This window comes from Nesoenas mayeri, assembly GCF_963082525.1.
Source record: "Nesoenas mayeri genome assembly, chromosome: 15".
Classification (NCBI taxonomy): domain Eukaryota; kingdom Metazoa; phylum Chordata; class Aves; order Columbiformes; family Columbidae; genus Nesoenas; species Nesoenas mayeri.
In genome coordinates, this window is record NC_137559.1 from 15,011,211 (window position 1) to 15,029,163 (window position 17,953).

Below are 17,953 nucleotides of genomic sequence, written 5' to 3' on the forward strand. Positions count from 1 at the left end.
TTTGGAACGCTTCCTCTGCATTTCAGAGCTCACGTGGTAGAATGATTCATTTTGTCATCATCCGAGCAGGTAGCACTTGAGGCTGCTTAAGCAGCACAGTGATTACAGTCGCTTGGGTGGCACAACCATGCTGAAGGTTATTCTGACACCTCGAACACTTGGTTCTGTACCACGTGAAACTGAGGAAATCCCCGCGGTCATTCAGCAACTTATTTGGCCATTTAAAACACCCAAATTACTCCTTCTGGCTAAAAGGTGCCTATGTTTCTATTTCATGTAGCATGTTAGCACTGCTTATGCAGCAAAGTTTACACCATCCTCTTCAACGAGACTTAAATTGGATACACGCATTCAACATCCATGGAAATTCAACGGTATCTAGACACCAGATTAACTTGTGCACCTTTAAATACTTTGTCCTGAATTAGCAATAAACTGTACAATACTATTTAATCAACTAGTGATTCTCCATCTAGTCTTTCTTTTCCTAATCTCTTTTTCTCTGTGTGAAACAAATGGAATTAATATCAATAGACTTCTTAATCAGTTAATCTAGCTAGCTTTTGTGCGATGAATATATGCCTGGCTTTCAAGCAGCTCCTTCTTTATGTTTTGCTTAGTGTCCTAATACTTGTGCTTAACATCTCTGGATTAACAAGTAAAACCAAGCCTATTGTGATACACCTCTGGATCTATGTCTGCTACAACTTTTCCTTGTGGCAAAGACAGTTCATAGGGTTTCAGAGGCACAGAGAGCAATGAAATAATCTAATGGGTACTCAGCTGCATTTCTCTGGAAGAACGCTTGGCTTTTCTCCACAGCATTAGCAAATTTGCTAGTTTAGAGTGGGGGAGGCAAGGGAGGTGCTAGCAGGCCCCAGAGAAAAATAAGAAAAATAAGTTGGACATGAGACCCAGAAATAATGAAGGCTCAGAGCTCGCCACAGTACTGGTTTTAGGGAATTGCTCACAAGCCAAGACACTAGGAATAGGCAGCAGTCTTTTGCAAAGGAAGAGTTAGAAACTTGACGCTGATGTGCAGTTAAGAGCAGGTGCCCCCGGAGTCAGACACGATGTAGGTACGGAGCAGGCATCCACTGCAACACTGAGGAAGCGCTGGTGTAAGTCAGGAGCAAGCACAGTCATGTCCCGAGGTGCACGCTGCTGTACAAGCAGAATTGGGCATCATTTCTACATGCTGTGGGATTTATTTGCTGCTCAGGATTTACAGTCATCTCTGAGAATTGCTTCTTGCAGCCACAAAACCAAGTACATCCTACAGTGAAGCACAGCAATAACAAGATTTGAATGTCATTAGGGGCTGCTCCTACACATCTTGTATTAAAGCAGCTAAGTGTTTAACCCATGAATAGAGCTTCTATTATCTTTGCTTTTGAAACCTCAGTATAGATCACTTAACCACTCTGCAAGAAATCCCATGAGAGACCAACAACAGCAGGGAACAAAGTCAGGCAAAAAGGATTGTATCTGCTAGAGCTTTTTAAACACATCTTTCATATGAGCAAAGAGCCAACTTGAATATTACTCCTAATATAGATTAACCCAAGACAGATTTCTGCAGAGCACGAGGCTGTAAGAGAATTTGGCCAGATCGCTTTTTGCTGAAAAGCTCTGCCAATTATGTGCAGCACAAGGGAGAGACTAATGCTTGAAATGCATAATGTGCCTCCTCCTTTACAATGCGGGGCTTTAAAAAATGTTACAGATACTACCTGCATTTTCCGTCTGTGCTCCTGTAAATCCAGGTCTGAGGTAGGAATCTCTTCATCTAACAAAATGAGCTACAAAAATTGTAGGTTCAGTTTCCAGGCAAGAATGTGACCGTTTGAGAAGATTCAGTGTTGTACAGGGTCAGTGACAGTCTGCTCAATCACTGTGTGAACCTGGAGGACTGCAGTTGAACAGGTATTAATAATAGAAGTGTGAGATCTACCTGTATATAATGGATTGAGAAGAAACCTAGAGCCTCTCTGCTGGCTAACAAGCAAATCACCTTATTCCCTTAAATATATTTTATGAATAGTAACTGATCATTAACAAATGTATAGTACCCTGGCTTTTTACTTATGTAACAGATGTTATATTGACATTATGTCAAACAGATATCTTTGTTTGGTCACAGATAAGTTTTATGTGCTAAAACTGGTGGAAAGTCTGTTTTTTCCCTCTGCCCTTAACCCTGTGACCTAACAGGACTGGCTTGAAGAGCCTCCTTCCGAAGGGAGATGGGGTGAGACTGCAGCCTCATCCTTGGCATTCCTCTGGGATTGCAAACAGATCATTGTGATGGTGGAATTTAAGTGCAAAGTGAGGTGAAGAGATTAAGGCTATTATATGCAGTCGACCTATGCTACCAGCCAGCTGCAATCTGCATGAGTGCATTTGCAACGATGTTCTAGCGTTAATTTTACAAAGTAAAGGTAGGGCTGTATATTCAAACAAGTGGGCTTGCACATGCATGCATAAAATCTGTGTTACGAGCTGGCTGAATCCTGCTTCCCGGAGCAGCAACGGTGCTGGAGAGCAGATCTGGGATGGGACGGTGCTGTGGACCTGCCTGCGTATCCGAGCATTTCGAAAGCACACTGTGTGATCTGATTATGGACTAGAGTGGCTCTCGGTCTGGTGTCATCGCAGCACCTGGATACAAATACACCTCTCTTATGAAGCGTGAAGATGTTTAATGTTAGCCAAATGAATCGTAGAAGCTCATTTCCCAATCAAAAGCTTATCAGGCCAGTGCTAAGCAAGGAGAAACGAGGATGCTGACGACTCCTCCCTATTCTGCTCCTCTGAGGTTTTCTTTCCCGAGTCTGCAACAGAGGAGAAACGCCTCTCTCCTCTGATAAATCAAACAAGCTTTTGTTGAGCCGGGCGGTTTGTTTCCCAGTTCAATCACAGGCAAAGCTCATCCAGAGACAACAAGGTGTTGCATGTGAAAACACCTCATGCCTACTACCTGAAAAATGTTTCTGAATGTGCAGGTAGGAGAACAACTTAAAAATGCGAACGATTCATTTACAAATACATTAAGAAAATAAAGAGCCTAAGAAATCACTGTTAATCAGTGGTGACATTCAATTTCAAGCCAAGTTTAGTTTCTGAATATTTTAAAAATTCCATAAGGCCTCAAAGTCAGCAGAGCTCATAGGTACATGTTTTATTTGAAGCCCTTACATATGCCACCAAATTCAATGGGATCATACATGTCACTAAGTGCTTTTCTGGGTCGAGATCTAATTCTGTGAATTTACAGGAATTTCCAGGTGCTTATTTAGATCATAAGAGATCTGAAACATTTTATTGTAATAGTTCTTTGGGAAAAGAAGAACTTAATGCAAAACTTTGCTTTCGCTGATCATCAGGAAAGGTGTGTCCCACTAGTACGTGAAATTGCAATGACATATTAGAAGCCATTCTAGGGCAAAAGAGAGCCACATATTTTAATAGTCACTTTGCTGAGAATGTAGATTGTATTGAATTGGGTCGTTTATGTGTTGACAAAATTTACTAGATATGCACAACTTAACAAAATAAGTGGAACGAACCAGTAATTTCCGCACTGAGTTGTCACATCAAGAAGCTGTACTACCCAAAAAGCAGAACTGCAGTTCTATAAGTATCTCCATCTTTTACCAGGCAGACCTGAGAAGGAAGCAGAAGCAGCAGGACTTGGTTCCTGGTATATAATCTCCCTCAGTGAGACCACAGAGAGCAAGAAAGCCACGACCTGCAGTGACCCTTGCTGAAAAGTCTTATCGTGCTCTTACATGAGGTACGTATCAGTTTTCAAAACTGATAGAGCTATGATGATGGGTGCCAAACCACACCTTTTCCTTACAGGTGGTTACAACAGCAGGTGCTGTGCCGTGGCGTAGCTCAGCCATCTCCATACATCCGTCATATGTGCAGCTGCAGGCACGGAAACCAGCACGCAAAACACTGATTCTGTGTGTGTGCGAGCGGTCAGTACTCAGGAGGCAGCGCTCAGCACGCTCAGCAGCGCGGCTCTGGAAGTTGCAGGCAGCCGCTGGGGTTTGTACCATGGTGCTGATGTGGATGGATTGGTTTGCCAGCTCTTTTCCTCCCAGTCCTTAAGGACATCAAAGCAGAACTCATTATGAAGCCAAAACCATACACATGTAGAAGATCATTTCAAGATACTTCTGCTGTCTGCTACGGCAGAACTGCTGTTGGTTATCTCATGAGGATTTTCCTCTGGCTCTGGAGGGCTTCAAGAACCTGCCTTCTTGTCTTGCAAGGATGGGAACTTGGTTCCTAAAGGAGTATGTTTACTAGATTCTCAATGAATCTTGCATCTTTTGGTCCTATTTATGGAGGTCTTTTGTTGTGATGGAATACCTGGGGCATAGATAAAAGTTGGTACTTGAACCATTAAAAATGAGAGTAATTCTCAGAGACTGTGAAGGAGGGATCATCTTCTCTGATTCAATAACAAGTGTTTGCAATTTGTTACCAGTTCTGTGTATTCAAAAGCTGTTAAGATGAGAAATCATCCAGTGCATGATTCAGTCATCTTTGCTGTACATGGACCTTACTCTTCCAAAGACTGTATTTCTTTTAAGGCACATCAACTATCTTGTCTGAATACTTCCTTTTCTTGTAGCACCTAAATCACAGACAAGCAGGTTTTTGCACCCATTTTTGTTAATGCTTCTCTAAATACAGCAAGATTAATGAGAGTTGGCAAGTTTGTTTGCTTAAATTTGTATATTTGTCTTTGGTTTATAATATCCTTGCTAAGCCTGTGGTGCTGAGAGGCCAGTTTCTCCCAGGTAAGGTGAAGCCCGTCTCTGCTAACGTGGCTGCTGGGAACTGCAGCGGGAAATGCAGGCGCCCCGTTCCCTTCCTCTCTCCCAACACCCGGCACCTCGTTCCAAGGGTCTGGAGATTTTATGCAGAAGTTCATCAAAATTTCACTGTCACGCATGGGCGTAGGGCACCAGCTCCACCCAGCGCAACGTTTTCTGTGGGGTCAAGGGACACGAGCGCATCAGTGGCAGGAAAATGATCGGCTGAAGCTGCAAACACTGCATCTGACACAATATCCTAAACAATCTTCCCTGCCACAAGAGGTTGTATTAAATCAATTACCACAAAACGGCCCTGTTTGCAAAGAACAGCCACACTATTTCGTGAGATAATTTTTACAGCAAGCTTTCATACAGCTGAGCATGCATCAGAAGCTTAAGAATAGAACTTTGTCATTAAAATACTGTATTTTCCAGTGTTAGGCAAAATGAAAGAGTATTGAAATCTCCTTTAAAAAAGCTTGTTTCCTTTCTAATTATCATTTTGCAGCAAGTGATAGCGATGTCTCAATAAAAGTTTAGACACATGGAAAATATTGCAGGTGGCCAGTGGAAGAAACCTTTACACATGTCTACCCTGGTGCGTCATTGTAATAAATGCAGTCTAAAAGCCTCTCAAGCTTTGAAAAACTGGCTAATGGTATAAACACAACCTACAGTGTCACTCTTCATATAAGTCTCTTTCTTTTTTCTTCTCCTCCCCTTCTGTTTTGGGTACCACCCATCATTTTCTATCAAGTGGGAAGAGAAGAAAAAGCAAGACACAGAAGCCAAAGAAACCAGTTCCTTCTACATCTAAACGGTGTGCGACTTGCAACAGTCAGTGGCAGGTTCTAACTGAGATGATCCAAAGTAGGTCACCTTCAGGAGTCTTCTCTGCTGCCCAACTTGGTATCTCAGAAGGATAATAATATGATTTTTAGTTAATGAGAGAACATCAGAAAAAAAGAGCTGCAGGAAGCTGCGAACTGCAATATCTCCTTCCCGAAGACAGAACGCCACATGGCAAGAACAGATGGGTAATCCTTCCGTGATTATCTCCGACCACTGGCTGAAAGAAAAAGCTGTCACAACACTGAGGGCTGTATATGAAGTACATATACATGACATTTCCCCTCATTGGTAGTCAAAGGTTATATATGCTAAGAGATTACAAAGAAAAAGAGATGCCTTAGTGGGATGAAGGGAATAATTCTTCCATTTTCCTTCAGTTCCTAAGTGGAGTGTATGCCAAGGTCCCGAGCTAAATTTATCTCTGAGAAGGAAGATGTGATATATATTCCAAGTACGTACTACACATTTTATATAAATTGAACACAGAAAACGACCTGCTTTTATTGTCTTTGACTATACTGACCCAGAAATGAAAAATAAGGATTATTCAAGTTGCTAATTTATAAATACTGTTACCAGAATGAAATGTTGGTACTAAACATTTGGGGTTTGCATATACATTGACAGCAGAGTTTGCATTTGAAAACTGTTAAGTGGCAAAGTGGAAGAAGACTGGATTAAGGACAGTTTGCTGTAATCTCAGTTTTTACAAAATCACCACAACTAAAGGCATTTCTTGCACACAATGGTCACATCTCCATTGACTTGAGTTCTGACAATGTATGCTAAGAGAGAACCTGGCTCTTGGAACTCACTTGGAGATATAAAATAGATATAAAATGAGTACGTGACAAGGAATCTTGGGCCTTTGTTTATGAAGAGATGGAACAGCAAATAATTGTGGTAAAGTATAAGGTTCATAGAAGAAAGTTCATAGAAGAAGGTTCATAGAACAAGGTTCATAGAAACCATAAAATGCCTGAATTTGAGAATGTAGAGTAAGGCAATGACAATGCTGTGGTTCCAAAAAAATCAAGATACCTTTAACATATAGCAAGACCCAGTGTTTAAAAACAAAAAGCCATAAGTTGGGAGCCTGTTGCAGAGCAGACACTGAACTGTAGTCTGAGATGGTGAAGTTCTTATCAGCCTCTTGAACAGTAATTCCCTTCTCTGTTTCGCTCTTTCAGATTTGACGTGTAGACCAGTGAGAGTGCCAGCCTGCCGGGGAAAAGGTATGTGTCTTCATACATACAACACTTCACTAAAATGATGAGGGGTGGAATGTTATTCCTGCTAGTGGTAGAAGGAAAAGAAAGAAAAAGAATTTGCCGCTTCAGGGGAGAAACCCAAATGTCAGGAAGGTTCCTCTGCTGCTGCTGCCCATTACTCATAAAACATGGCTCGCACTGGTGGCCTCTTTTCAATCTTTTCTGTTCTTAAGACACATTCCTTAGGAGTTATGATTTTTTGAAATCATAGGAATACACACAAATTCGCTAATTGTGCTAGATTCTTCACAAATTTTAAGGTTCAGTATATTAGAGATACCTATAGACAAATCAGTTCATTCCCAGACGTGACTTTTTCCCCTTCACCCTGATAACGTGTATCTGAAATCTACGTTTTGATGTGGTAGGGACATGGCTGCTTTTAAGAAAAATGCAGATCTTCCCTCTGAAATAACTTAGTCCTTCACTGATTACAGAATGTGCTTCTAAACCGCCTGTGAGTCAGCCTGTGAGCTGGAGTTCAGATAAGCCTGCAGTGTTTGTTCACCAGATGGACTGCAAGCTTTGCAAAGCAGGGGAAAGGATAGTCCTTATTAACATTGCTCTAAACTTCACTTATTTCTTCATACAAAGTCTGGTTACTTGAGTCAATTTTAGACTATGTCTACACTGTAGGGAGGAGGAAATATGTTTTTATGACAGGGTAGGTAAATGTGGCAAAGTAGATCAGAGTAAAAATTTTACTGGAAAGGATTGTGGTTCTTTTTTTACCTCATTCCAAGTAGTCAAGATTGATTCCCACCTCCTCTCAAACAGGCCCAGGCTGAATTTACATACCTATGCAGAGGTAAAAAATATTTAAGCCAATTATCTGTTAGGGATTTTAGAGCAAATTAGGCAATTCACATTAGTAACTGCTTAAAACACCATCTCTTCGACGGTTAAGTGCAGCTATTCTAATACTCATCTGTTAAGAATAAAACCTGTTTTTTCTCTTATCTACTTCATGCTAGATACTGTCTCACGTAACATGGGCAACATCAAGAGTTTTTAGAGGGCTAAACCTCTCAAATGTCCTTCACGTAGCCAGATATTTTCTGATGCAACACAGCTCACTTGAGCTGCTGTTACTCATCAATGTGATAATTAGAAAAGTCCATTTTGTGGTTTTTAACTCTTACGTAATTTCTGATTGTAGTTTGTTCTCAGGATTTGTACAGTTCAGCTTTTGAGTTTTTGTGATTTTCTTTCATCTTCAAATTCTCATGAAGTTCAGCCTTGCCCTTTTTACTTTCCAGTTTGAATCAGCACAGGAAAGAAAAAATAGTTAAATTATGCTCCGTCTTCGTTCTGCTTGGCTGTTTTCTTTAGCAACAGAAGGGTGTTGTGAGCAGTTAGCAGGCATTGGTCATAGCACAGTTTTAAAAATGAATGTTATACCTACTGCACTCTCCAGATTTTACATAAGCTGTACAAATAGAGGGAAAGGAGGATGTTGTCAGTGAGCCCGCTCCTCTCCCCACTCCGCTTTTTGCTCAGCACACAAGTGTCTCATGCTGAGGCTCCCATCCCACTTTACACTGAGGACTCAGATCTTTATTGCCTATAAATTACTGTGGTTTGGATACAAATCTTCTCTCCAGACATGCTTTCAGTAGGACACATGTGAGACTGAGCATGCAATGTCATTCCTCACTGCCTTATCAGTCAGAGTAATTATATACAGAGATTAGGAGAATCCCCAGACGTTTTCCGGTATAAAAATTGCTCCTGAAAATCTAGAGGTAATTTTCCAATGGGTCATAAATATTTTAAGAAACATGGATCACAATTTGGTCATAATTACTGCTTTGCTCCTTTTAGAGAGAGCAGTGTTGCCTTGTGCTAAAACATTGCCTGCTTCAATGTTGTTTTTACGTCTTTTAGCCATTTTAGGGCATCAGTTTGAATGTGTCTCCCATCTCACAATGAGATACGCAGGATTGGAATCAGGCCCTGCGGTCTGTGGCTCTCTTGGTGATTTGGCCTGTTCAAAGTCTATTTATCCTGTCTCCATGAGCACCTCCTGCCCTCTAAAAACCCAAGGGAAGGCTGCATGGGGCACTCAATCCAAAAACACTTTTATCTAGTATTTGTCAGATTTGCTTGGCTGTATTTATAACGCCCAGTTATTTGATAGTTTGGAATAAAAATGATCCATCAACTTCCCGAGCTGTGCAGACACGGTCAGCATATTCAAGAACACTTGAACACATTCAATATTATCTGGTTTGATTTTGTTTTGTTCAGATGGCTCACTTCATTGTGCTTGTTTCATTGTTCTTTGGATCAGAAACTAAAGTACTTCGAATGCAAACAAAATCATGCTGGTCTCTGCAAATCCTAATTGGCTGTCATTTACAAAAAGCAACTGCCCTTATCAGAAGATATTATTTTTCACCTTTGGATTTGGTTTGTAAAGTGGAATTAGGCTTACAAAAAGAGGCGCTGTGCAGGCAGATTAAAAAAGCTCCCTACTTCACTACTATCATCAGATAATGAGATCTTTCAGATTAGAAAGCCAATACTAGCTTGGGAGAGAAAGGCAGCTGAAGCCATCCACTAGGTACACTTTTTTAGCTACGGGGCGTTTAATGGGTGTCACCTCGTGCCTGTGCCTGGCACTTGCAGGCCATGCAGGGCTGGGGATTTGTGCCATTTTTGCCCGTGAAATTGTTTGCACGCGTTTGTGCCGGCGTCGTGCACAGGGATGGCTGTTCGTCAGGTGGAAGAAACGACTGTGTCTGTACAGGTGTGTTTGGAGCAGCCGAACCATGGGGCATAGGCAGGGCCCATGGGACCAGTACTATTCAATATATTAATCATTGACTTGGATGAGGGAATAGAGTGACTGTCAGCAAGTTTGCTGATGACACCAAGCTGGGAGGAGTGGCTGACACTGGAAGCTGTGCTGCCATCAGAGACCTGGACAGGCTGGAGAGTTGGGCAGGGAAACATTTAATGAAATAGAACAAGAGCAAGTGTAGAGTCTTGAATCTGGGCAGGAACAACCCCAGGTTCTGGTATAAGTTGGGGAATGACCTGTTAGAGAGCAGCGTAGGGGAAAGGGACCTGGGGGTCCTGGGGACAGCAGGGTGACCATGAGCCAGCACTGGGCCCTTGTGGCCAGGAAGCCAATGGTACCTGGGGTGGGTTAGGAGGGGGTGGTCAGTAGGTCAGAGAGGTTCTCCTGCCCCTCTGCTCTGCCCTGGGGAGACCACATCTGGAATCTTGTGTCCAGCTGTGGCCCCTGAGTTCCAGCAGGACAGGGAACTGCTGCAGAGAGTCCAGCGCAGCCACCAAGATGCTGAAGGGAGTGGAGCATCTCCCGTGTGAGGAAAGGCTGAGGGAGCTGGGGCTCTGGAGCTGGACAAGAGGACACTGAGGGGGGACTCATTCATGGGGATCAATACGGAAAGGGGCAGTGTCAGGAGGATGGAGCCAGGCTCTGCTGGTGACAACCAGGGACAGGACAAGGGGCAATGGGTGCAAACTGGAGCACAGGAGGTTCCACTGAAAGATGAGAAGAAACTTGTTGGGGGTGAGGGTGGCAGAGCCTGGCCCAGGCTGCCCAGGGGGGTTGTGGAGTCTCCTTCTGTGCAGACATTCCAACCCGCCTGGACACCTTCCTGTGTAACCTCATCTGGGTGTTCCTGCTCCATGGGGGGATTGCACTGGATGAGCTTTCCAGGGCCCTTCAACCCCTGACACTCCGGGATTCTTTGTGATTCTGTAGCCCACACCCAACACCCACAGGTGCGGTTTGATCAGTGCTGGAGTTGCCTGTCTAAGGTACAGGCTGGTCAATAGCTATGCAGCAGGGCGATGAACGCAGAGTTGTTGATAACCTATAGAAGTTCGTTGATTTATCAACATTTCCTGTCATTAAGGAGCTAAAGCCGTGCCGTCTTTTTGCTGCGGCCATTTTTAACGCCAACAGCCGAAACGAAACAGCCTCATCTGGAACAGCTGCAGGTCGGTTCGGCGCGAAATGGGGCCAAATCGGTAACAGGAAAAAAGGAAAAGCCTCGTCAGCCGGCCGGGCGCGAGCCCGCGCTTTCCCGCCCGCCAGGTGCCGCCCGCCTCCCCAGGGCCGGTTCCCGCCGGCGGGCGCGGCCGCGTTCCCTCAGAAGATGGCAGTCGCCGCCCGCCCCGCCGCCGGCCGCCCCCTCCCCTCTCCCGCCCGCCGTGAGGCGCGGAGCCGCCCCGGCCCGGCCCCTTCCCCTCGCGCAGGGCCGGGGCTCGCCCGCCTGCCAGCGGCGGCAGCAGCAGCCCCCGCCGCCGCTCCTCCTCCGTCTCCAGCCCACCCCCCCCACTCCTCCTTCCTCTTCCTCCGCCAACCCCACCCCTCGCCCCAGGCTGGCCCGGCCGGGGCTGCCGCGCTGCCAGGGCTCCCGCCGGCTTCCCCGGCCCCACGCGCGGCGCACACCTCCTCCGCCCGCCGGCCCTCCCTCCTTCCCACCTCCGCCCTCCTCCTGCTGACGTCTGGCTCTGCCCGGCTGAAAACTCCGTGCGGCGGCGGATGCGGCGGCTCTCGGGAGCGCGGCGGCAGCGAAGATGGTGGCCGCTCCGTGCGCCCGGCGGCTGGCGCGGCGCTCCCGCTCGGCGCTGGTGGCGGCGCTCACCGTGCTGCTCCTGCAGACCCTCCTCGTCTGGAATTTCACCTCCCTCGACGCCGGCGAGGAGCAGCGCGGCGGCGCCGCCGGCCGCGAGAAGCGAGACCGCGGCGGAGAGCAGCGGGCGCACCCGCAGCGCCGCGGACCCGCCGCCCCGCACGGCAAGGCGATGGTAGGTGCGGGCGGGGGAGCGGCTGCGCCCCGGGCTCTCGGCGCTTTCGGCTGCCCGGGGGGCGCGGGGAAGTTGGGGCGAGGGAGGCGCGGTCGCGCGAGTCCCGCCGCCCCGCGTGGGCGCCTCCCACCGCCGCGCAGGTGCCGCGGTACCGGTGGGTCCCGCCGGCTCCCGCCGCCCGGGCTCACAGCCGCGGTCCCGCTGCCGGCCCACGGCGGAGCGCCCGGGGCTGCAGCGGCAGCAGATGCACCAGGATGTCCTGTCCTCCTCTCCTCTCCTCTCCGTCCCTTCGGCTCTGCCCGCAGCGGCCGTGTCAGCGTCCCGAACTTCCCCGGAGGGCCGCCTGCCCCACAGGGTCCCGAGGGGTTTTATTTCACTGCTACTTCATATTTTTTTTCCACCTGGAAAACGCACAGGCGCTATTCTTTATTGCACAGCTCTATTGGGCCCAGTAGGTGACAGGCAATGAAATCTAATGCAATCATTTTATTAACGGCTAAAAACTCAAGGATACTGGAACTGTGCCCTCTCGCCCTATTATTTTATTTTGCCAACTCCCAAGTTTTAATTTAAATTACTCGGGCCTGGAACTGCAAGGGGTTGCAAAGCTGGCCATATTGCCAGTTGTGTTTCAGAATTTTCTAATAGGCACGTGAATGAGCAAATGATCGGTGTTCTTAGTCAATTAATGCAAACCTCAGAAATAGGTGTTTGTGTTCAGCTCAAGAGGTGCTCCCTTTTGGTTTAATTCTTTCAGCAGTAGGCTTATGTTAAATAAGTGTTACCTCTTAAACTGTGCATGCATTTTTTTCCTGGTTCTGTATTTCTGCTTACAACCTGAGAGAGAGAGCAAGAGCTTGAGGCTCAGAGATGACTTATAAATGATTGTGGGTGTTTCGGCCACAGAAAGGCTGCAGGGAAGTGTGCCCTGTGCACACGAGTGCTCTGTCACTGACATTTGGAGCAACTTTCTGAAAGGTGGTATGTGCCCATCCAGTGTGTGCAGATTCTGCTGTGCTTTCTAGATGTGAATATTAAAATTCTTGCTTACTGAGCTAAATTTTTTTCTCTGCACATGATTTTATCTTGGTATTTGCTGGGTTCCTAAATGTACCAATTCAGGCTCACTATTTTTCCTCCAGTACTCTGCCCTTTGCTTCTTTTTCTGTCTATCTAGTCTTTTTATCCTTTTGTCTGTCATTTTTCTCCAGCTTTTTGGTTCTTGGTCTCTCCAGTGTGGGCTATGGAAGGTGGGGGGTGCTGGTCTGGGGCAGGTGGGGGGCTGGGATCGAACAGGCTGTGCCGGGGGCTCCAGCCCCGCTCACTGAGCTTTCTAGGAAATAATCCTCTTCTGTGGGCTCCGGGGCAGGGTCGAAACCAGGAACGTTAGCGGTTGTCCTACAAACGTCCTGGCACAGCGTCCGGTTTGTGCCCGGTGCATTGGAACAAATGCTGAATTCAGGGCTGAGAGGTAATTGTTTCCGTGCTGGCAACACACGGATGTAGAATATGATTATTTTGATGCTGGCAGTAATGAATCACGCCTTTGTGCATACAGATATGATCAAAGACCTAAAGATGGAGCACCGGGGTTCTGAATAGAAAACATGTTTTAAAACACATGCTGAGTGTACCTGTTTTCTCCTCGTTATCTGAGTAACTAGTGTGGATCACACTGGTCTGTGCCACAGGGTCTGACATTGGTATTAAAAAACCCCACAACACTCAAGATAAGTGACAGTGTGTCTGACAGTGTGCTTTGTCAAGAAGTGACTGGGCAATACTTCTTCAAGATGACTTGATGGTACTTGTGGCTTTGCAATGCCTGCACACTGGGAAGTGGCTGCCATCCTTACAGATACTTTGTCAGAATGCAAAACCCTACTCTTAAGCATCTGCCTGTTGATGAAAATGCGTGCTTGGTGGAAAAGCAATAGGGAAATTGGATTTGTGCAGATTTCTGCCTTAACAACCCGACAGTGTGCTTATATCAGTAGGTGAAGTTCCCAGGCATTCCTGACAGGCAAGTGTGGATTTATCTAAACGTATCTATGTTTCCTGTCTTTGAGGCAGCCCCAGTTTTGATTTCAGACTCAATTCATGAGGAAAATTTTGTGTTTAGTGGAATTACATTATATGGAATTGGTGTGAAAGAAGCTTCTTTTTTTTTTTTTTAAATGTTGCTGTGTTTCCACATTATAATGCAGTCTGTGCAACCCAAGCAAAGATATTATCCGTCTCAGTCCAAGTTTCCCATAGTTCGTGTATGTCAAATTATTTTGCAACAGTTGGAGGACGTGGCTGGTGTGAGTACAGTAGTCCCATTATATCCAGATGACTTTGGGTTAAGCACGTCTGAGAAGCCCTCCAAGGATTTGTCAAAGATTTCTCAGTATTCCATTTTAACCAAAAAAGAATATTAATTTTAACGTGTGTTTGGTCCGTTAAGGGAGTGATGTGTGTAATACATCTTTGAGGAGTATTATCACGAAAGGTCACTACATGATTGCCTGTGATGTATCTGATCCCTTCACTCTGAAGAGAGCCTTTAATACGTGGATGTCCTGATAACTGCCTTTTCATGAGCCTTTATACTAAATTAAGTTACACAAACCAAATTTTGGACACAATGTAGAAAATGGTGCTTCTCAAACCTGTGTCTGAAAGTTGCCATATGAAGTTACAATGTTTATTTGTCATGTTTTTTCCTTGTCTCTGACCTATGTACAAGACTAAAATGGTGGTATGTATTTTACGTTACTGAGCTGGACATAAGCAGTGTGAGGATTTACTAATTTGTGCCTGTGGGAAAAGAGACCCAACCCTTTGTACCAGGTGTTTAAGAGGTATTTAGACTAGTATTAAATGCTGTCAGATATGTATAATAAGCAATTTCATTTGGAAAATGAAATAACATCGTGCCATAGGAAAAAATGTTGCCACTGTACCTGTGGATAATTGAATATGAATTGCCAACATGGCAGGAAGAAATGATTTTGAATTGAGCTACTTTGCAACTGAAAACATTTACTGTACTAGATCCCCTGGCCAGCTACATCTGGAGCTTTCATCACTCCTAAGCAGTTTCCTGCAATTGTTACATACTGAAGTAAAACCAGGTTATAGGTGTCTTTAAAGGAGCATTAATTGTATTGGTAGCAGTGACTTCACTGGGTACTTGCAACCATGTATGGTTTTTGCAGCTGTTCGGCACCCTTTGCACAAGCATTTTTCATTCAGCAAAAGTCAAGCATTGAAAGCAAGCAAGAATTATAAGCGACCATCTGAGAACGGGCTGATTTTATGTAAGGGTCTTTATCTTTGGAAAATATGCAACAGCTTTTTGTGAAAATACCGTAAGCATGCTGCTTAGTCTCCGGCTTTTTTAACGCGGCCTGCTAGCCATGGTGCAAGGGGCTCGTTGGTGATGTTGGAGCCCGAAGGGAAGAAGAGGGAATGCAAATCCCCGCGTCAGGGCTGCTGGTGATGTGACAGCAGAACATCTGCCGTGGCCTCAGCTCGCGCCCAGCGCTGCCCGGAGCGGCAGCTGCGCCGCGGTGATGCGCTCGCCTTACCCAGCTGCGGCCTCTGCCTTGGAATTAGGCGTCGAAGGCAACGGCTGTGGGTACGTAATGCTGCTTTCTGCCCCGTGGCACATTTTTTTCATTACTGCCTCTTTTACCATACAGGAAAAATGCCAGTGCATTGTTACTGTGTCAGCTGAGTGAAATATAGCTCTTGCCTGCTGGGGTGGGATGAAAGCATTTCTTTAGTCTGAAATTTTGTGTATTCATTTTAAAGAATGTTTCTTCCAGCATGAAGCTATCAAAGGAACCAGACATAACTATTGATAGCTCGAAATGCTCAGAACTGTTAAATGAAAAGTAACTCTTGCGTGTTTGGGGACAGTCAGAATTATCTATTTTAATTCCAAGCAAAAGTATTTCGCCTTCTCCTGGGAATGTGGAGAATGAGGCTGAGTCCAGTGCTCCTCTGCGGCTTGGTCAGTTGAATGTGTGCAATCAGGTTATGTTTTATTGCTTGTTCCTCCTGGTGCTCTAAAGTGATGTGTGCTGAGCTCCACCGGGTTAAAGATGCAAGAAACCAAAAGTTATTACCATGTGTGCTTAAACTCTGTCATACCTGTTGGTTACTGGAACTAGGTAAGGCATCCAGCCGCTGTTCTACTCAACTCTGGCAGTTTTAAAAACTGTGGTCAGTTGTTGTAACTGAATGCAAAGTAGCAGCAACTCTATAATGCTGGAGAAAACTAAGGGAATTGTACAGGAAAGAAAACCCTGTAAACTTTACTCTGCTTTCTCTAAAATCCACGCGTCAGATATTGCCCCCTGCCTTTTCCAAATGCTTCCCCAAAGTAAGAATGGTGCAGGATTCACCTTGCATATCAAACTTGGTGTTTTTTCAGGTTTGGAAATAAGAGAGTTTTCGTTTGGAGAATATTCGTCCCTGTAATGTTTACGTTCTGCAGGTGGATTCCCAGCACTGCTTTGCCAGAAACAAGCCCACAGGCCTACCCTCTGCTGCACATCCATGCATTATCCGTGTGGGAGCTGCTTAATGAGGGAGGTTCTGCACAGCACACCGGTCCCGGTGGAGCAGCCGCATTACAACGTCACTTTACACTGGGGTAGTAGCAAGGTGGGCAGCAAAGGAGGGAGCTCCTGCCTTGGGCAGGTTGCTGAGCTGGTGCTGGAAGACTCAATATAGTCGCTGGGAGTTCACTCTACAAAGTTGTGCTTAAGCTTAAATTAATTTGCTAAGCTCCAGAAAATGAGATTTCAAGAAAAAACAAACAAACCCAACCAAGAACAACAAACACACACACAAAAAAAACCCCAAACAAAACAAAAAAATCCCACCTTGAAGTATTTCACCTCTACTTTATCCTTTTTGCTTAAACTGATGAATGTATAGGTTCCATATATTATGACACAACCAGATGGTACCTGTTTAAACATCTTCCCCTCTAAGTAGCTTGTTGACGCAGACATGTGGCCTCAGTAATTACAGCTCTGAACACAAGAAATAAGTGGAAAAAAGTTTTCAGAAAAATTTCCAGACCTGAAAAGTCCGAGAGAGCTTAATGTGAGCTAATTGCTTACCTGTTAAACTTCAGTCCAGTGTGAATCAAGACCTGTAAACTGGGTTCTCACTGTTTTAGTACACCTGCTGGTCTTGGCGAAACAGCTCAGTGGAGGTACCTCAGGTTGTGAATAAAATTAATGACATCAAGCTATTATGTGGCCAAAAATGATATATTTCTTAGAGAATGGATCCATAGTACTGACTTGACCATTAAGTACTGTTTTGCTTGTTAACGGGAGCTTAATCATGCTGTAGTACGGCTTTAATAACTATTGAAAAGGAAGATGGAGACAACTCATCATTTTGTAATGGGAAAGGGGGGAAACAATACATCTGCAGCTAGAAGCTGCATAACGATTTTTACAAAGTCTTAGCACTTAACAAGGCACATGTTAATAAAACAAACAAATCTTTTCAGTAACGCAGAACTAATGTATGCATTATTTAAAAAGAGTATTAGAACCAGATTAGATTGATGCACTCCTGCAGCATTTACCTCGTTAAGCATCTTTTCTGTGGGGATGTGGGAAGGTATTATATGAAATGAATGTGTGTTAATTGGTTATGCCATCGGAAGTCTTTTTCAGGCCACGGGTGTATTTTTGTTGTGTTGGTTTTTTATTCTTTAACGTATGATGGGATTTTGCAGATGTTCCCTTTGAAATAGAAGCGTTTTCATTTTTTACCAAGATACAACCAGCTGTTGTACAAGAGACATAGAAATGCCATTTACTTCTTGTCAGCTGTTGCAAAACAGGTACTTCTTGGTGTAAGAGGCCCTCGTTACCTGCCACATGTTGCAGTTGTACTGAGAAATATTTTTCAAAATATTTTTTTCCCTTCAGTATTGCAAGTCCATGATATGTGATACAACCTGTTATTAGTGCTTGCTGAAGGGACAGCAGTACAATAAAAACTTGAAGTGAACTTAATTTGTAGGAACAGTCAAATTATATAACCTCAAGGATTAGTTTTAATCAAATACCTCCTGATTTTTCTTTAGAATGTTAAAATTAGGGCTGGCATTTCGCTGGAACTTTTCCAGTGACTGTTTAAATGGGATACAATGTCCTGCGTTTCTTCTTCTAATGGAGGCCGATG

General features: G+C 44.8%; 1 protein-coding gene across 1 annotated transcript in view; it reads left to right on the forward strand.

Annotated features, from left to right (window-relative positions):
* Positions 1–11,515: 11,515 nt before the first annotated feature.
* The window catches only part of XYLT1 (xylosyltransferase 1), a gene marked incomplete at both ends in the record, with an annotated part of 193,726 nt that continues 187,288 nt past the window's right edge, over positions 11,516–17,953 (forward strand). Inside the window, one exon of the mRNA XM_080353903.1 lies at positions 11,516–11,746. Within this exon, the coding sequence (XP_080210029.1) occupies positions 11,516–11,746 (231 nt within the window). The remainder of the gene's footprint in view (positions 11,747–17,953) is intronic.